At 32.4% G+C, this 2,950-nt stretch overlaps 1 protein-coding gene across 1 annotated transcript; it reads left to right on the top strand.

The window, feature by feature from the left end:
* The first annotated feature begins 244 nt into the window (after nt 1–244).
* LOC125851105 (methanol O-anthraniloyltransferase-like) lies at nt 245–1,722 on the top strand. Its single transcript, XM_049530894.1, has 2 exons — nt 245–682; nt 844–1,722. Exons 1-2 carry the CDS (start codon nt 245–247, stop codon nt 1,720–1,722), a joined length of 1,317 nt encoding a protein of 438 aa, XP_049386851.1.
* Nucleotides 1,723–2,950: the final 1,228 nt, after the last annotated feature.

Here is a 2,950-nt window from a genome sequence, read left to right as displayed (position 1 = left end):
TTGATCAAGTGAATATGGTTCACTACTTGTTGTCTTATGTGTACTCTATCAAGTGAACCAGGTTCCCAGACGTGAATGCAGACAACCTGTACAAATTAATTAAAAATTGTAATAATTTAAGGTGGATGAATACTTGATGCAATTGGCACTCTCTCTCTCTCTCTATATATATAAATCTCAATGCATACCAAGAAATGCATACTTTTATTACTCTCATCACACACTACTCTTTCTCTTAGCACATATGGCAAACTCTATGCCAATTTCAATAAATTACCACAAACCAAAATTAGTTGTACCAGCAAGAGAAACATCTCATGAGACAAAACATCTTTCAGATATAGATGATCAAGGGAGTACCCGTTTTCAAGTTCCCATATTAATGTTTTATAAATATAATTCTTCACTAGAAGGGAAAGATCCTGCAAAGATCATAAAAGATGGATTATCTAAAACACTTGTGTTTTACTATCCATTAGCTGGTAGGCTTATTGAAGGGCCTAATAGAAAGCTTATGGTAAATTGCAATGGTGAAGGAATCATATTTGTTGAAGCTGATTCTAATGTGGAGCTTGACAAATTAGGTGATTCTATTAAACCACCATGTCCGTACATGGATTTACTACTTCACAATGTTCCTGGTTCTGATGGAATCATCGGTTGCCCTCTTTTGTTAATTCAGGTAAATATCCTCGTTTGTTTTTTTTTTCTTTCAAAAGAGGAAATCATTCATGGATTGTCTTTAAAAAGCATTCTACCTTCTTGTTTATTCAAGTTATTAGTCATACTCTTTATATAAATGGTTATCTATAGTAATTTTTTAGGTGAACTTTATATGAATAGGTGACTCGTTTTACTTGTGGTGGATTTGCTGTTGGATTTAGACTTAATCACACAATGATGGATGCTTATGGCTTTAAACTGTTTCTAAATGCATTGAGTGAATTAATTAAAGGAGCTTCTACACCTTCTATATTACCTGTATGGCAAAGGCATCTCCTAAGTGCTAGAACATCACCATGCATTACATGTACTCACCATGAATTTGATGAGCAAATTGAATCAAAAATTGCATGGGAATCAATTGAAGACAAGTTGATACAACAATCATTCTTCTTTGGAAATACGGAGATGGAAGTCATTAAAAATCAAGTTCCTCCAAATTATGGATGTACGAAATTTGAGTTATTAGTGGCGTTTTTATGGAAATGTCGTACCATTGTTCTTGATTTGCCCCTTGAAGAAATTGTTCTTTTGACATTACTTATGAATATACGTGGAAAGTCACTCAAATTTGAACTGCCACCTGGATATTATGGGAATGCATTCATTACTCCAGCTATAATATCAAAAGCAGGAATGCTATGTTCAAATCCACTGACATATGCAGTTGAATTGGTTAAGAAAATTAAAGATCATTTAAATGAAGAGTATGTTAAATCAATGACAGATCTAATGGTGATTAAAGGGCGACCAGAAATAACCAAATCTTGGAATTTTCTTATCTCAGATAATAGATATGCTGGATTTGATGAATTTGAGTTTGGATGGGGAAACCCCATTCTTGGAGGGGTTCCAAAAGCTACATCTTTCATTAGTTTTGGTGTGTCTGTTAAAAATGACAAGGGAGAAAAAGGTGTTTTGATAGCTATAAGTTTGCCTCCTCTAGCCATGAAAAAACTTCAAGATATCTACAAGACGACTTTCACAAATATTGAATAAGTCAACATAAATTCAAAGATGCAAGGCTTTTTCTGCCTTTGCACCTCATCAATGCTGTTTTGGGAGTGATTAAATCAGAATTATGGAGCTTGTACTATATGTTCCATCCTTTTTCCTATATGAAAATACTTATTCATCTTGTATGTTATTTATAAATCAAGAAAGTATTTTGTTTCAATTTATGTGACGGTGTTTGAAAAAATAAATATTTTGTTTGTTTCTCTTCAATTTGCAGACAAACATAGCACAAATGGTGACTTAGTGTGTAATTTTATGTATAAATCAACTGAACTCCATTTACAATTTACATAAACTGACACACATAATTGGATAAGTACAAGGAGAAGGTCTTGAAGTAAATATTAAAGATCCATCTTCATTTCCAAGCAAAGATTCTATGATGATTTAAGATTCCACATTGTTGATTTCTCCTGAAAAAAGAAACAAGAACGCAAAACAAGTTAGTGAGAGTTACATGGATCTACTATATCAATGTATTTAGTAAGATTCATCACTATAAACTAATAAAACGTTTGCGTTGGAGGAATCTTAGTAGCTTAGTTGGTTGGTTATCTGAACTTTCACCTTGTTAGTGAGTTCGATTCCCCATTTATTGAGGAATATATACTTAGATACATGCATTTTTGCTACCAGATACACGAAAATAGGGAGAGAGGCAGATGAGAATGGAGGCTAGTGAGATTAGTTATGTACCCTAGATACATGCTAATAACACTAGATACATATATCTGGTGTGATTCGCATGTATTTTGAATACCATATACATAAGAGAGTGGTGAGTGAGATGGGAGAAAGGTGAGGGAGGACAGCGAGATTTGTTATGTATCTCATATACATGCGTATCCATTTGGATACATTGTATCTAGAATAAATTACACCTAATTTTGACCTCACGTATCTCGAGATACAAGTATCTGGACTTATCTGAACGAATCTGGACGTATTAAAATCTAGTACGATACTTAATATTGCAAATTAGAATGTATCTAAGTAATTAGCTTATAAACTAGTGGAATTTACATAAGTTTCCCTATTTATATATATATATATATACTACCTTAAAAGCATGAACTCCCAAACTTGAATGTTGAATTACTATAATACCCCCAATTAAAAATACTCAATTTATTTTATTTGTTAATTTAATTAATTTTATTATATTGAAAGTAGATACCTTTTCAAATTAAATGATTGTGACTTTTTCAAT

Source organism: Solanum stenotomum, unplaced genomic scaffold (genome assembly GCF_019186545.1).
Source record: "Solanum stenotomum isolate F172 unplaced genomic scaffold, ASM1918654v1 scaffold222, whole genome shotgun sequence".
NCBI lineage: Eukaryota > Viridiplantae > Streptophyta > Magnoliopsida > Solanales > Solanaceae > Solanum > Solanum stenotomum.
Note: the sequence above shows the minus strand (reverse complement) of the source record. Positions and strands in the feature narration are given on the sequence as shown.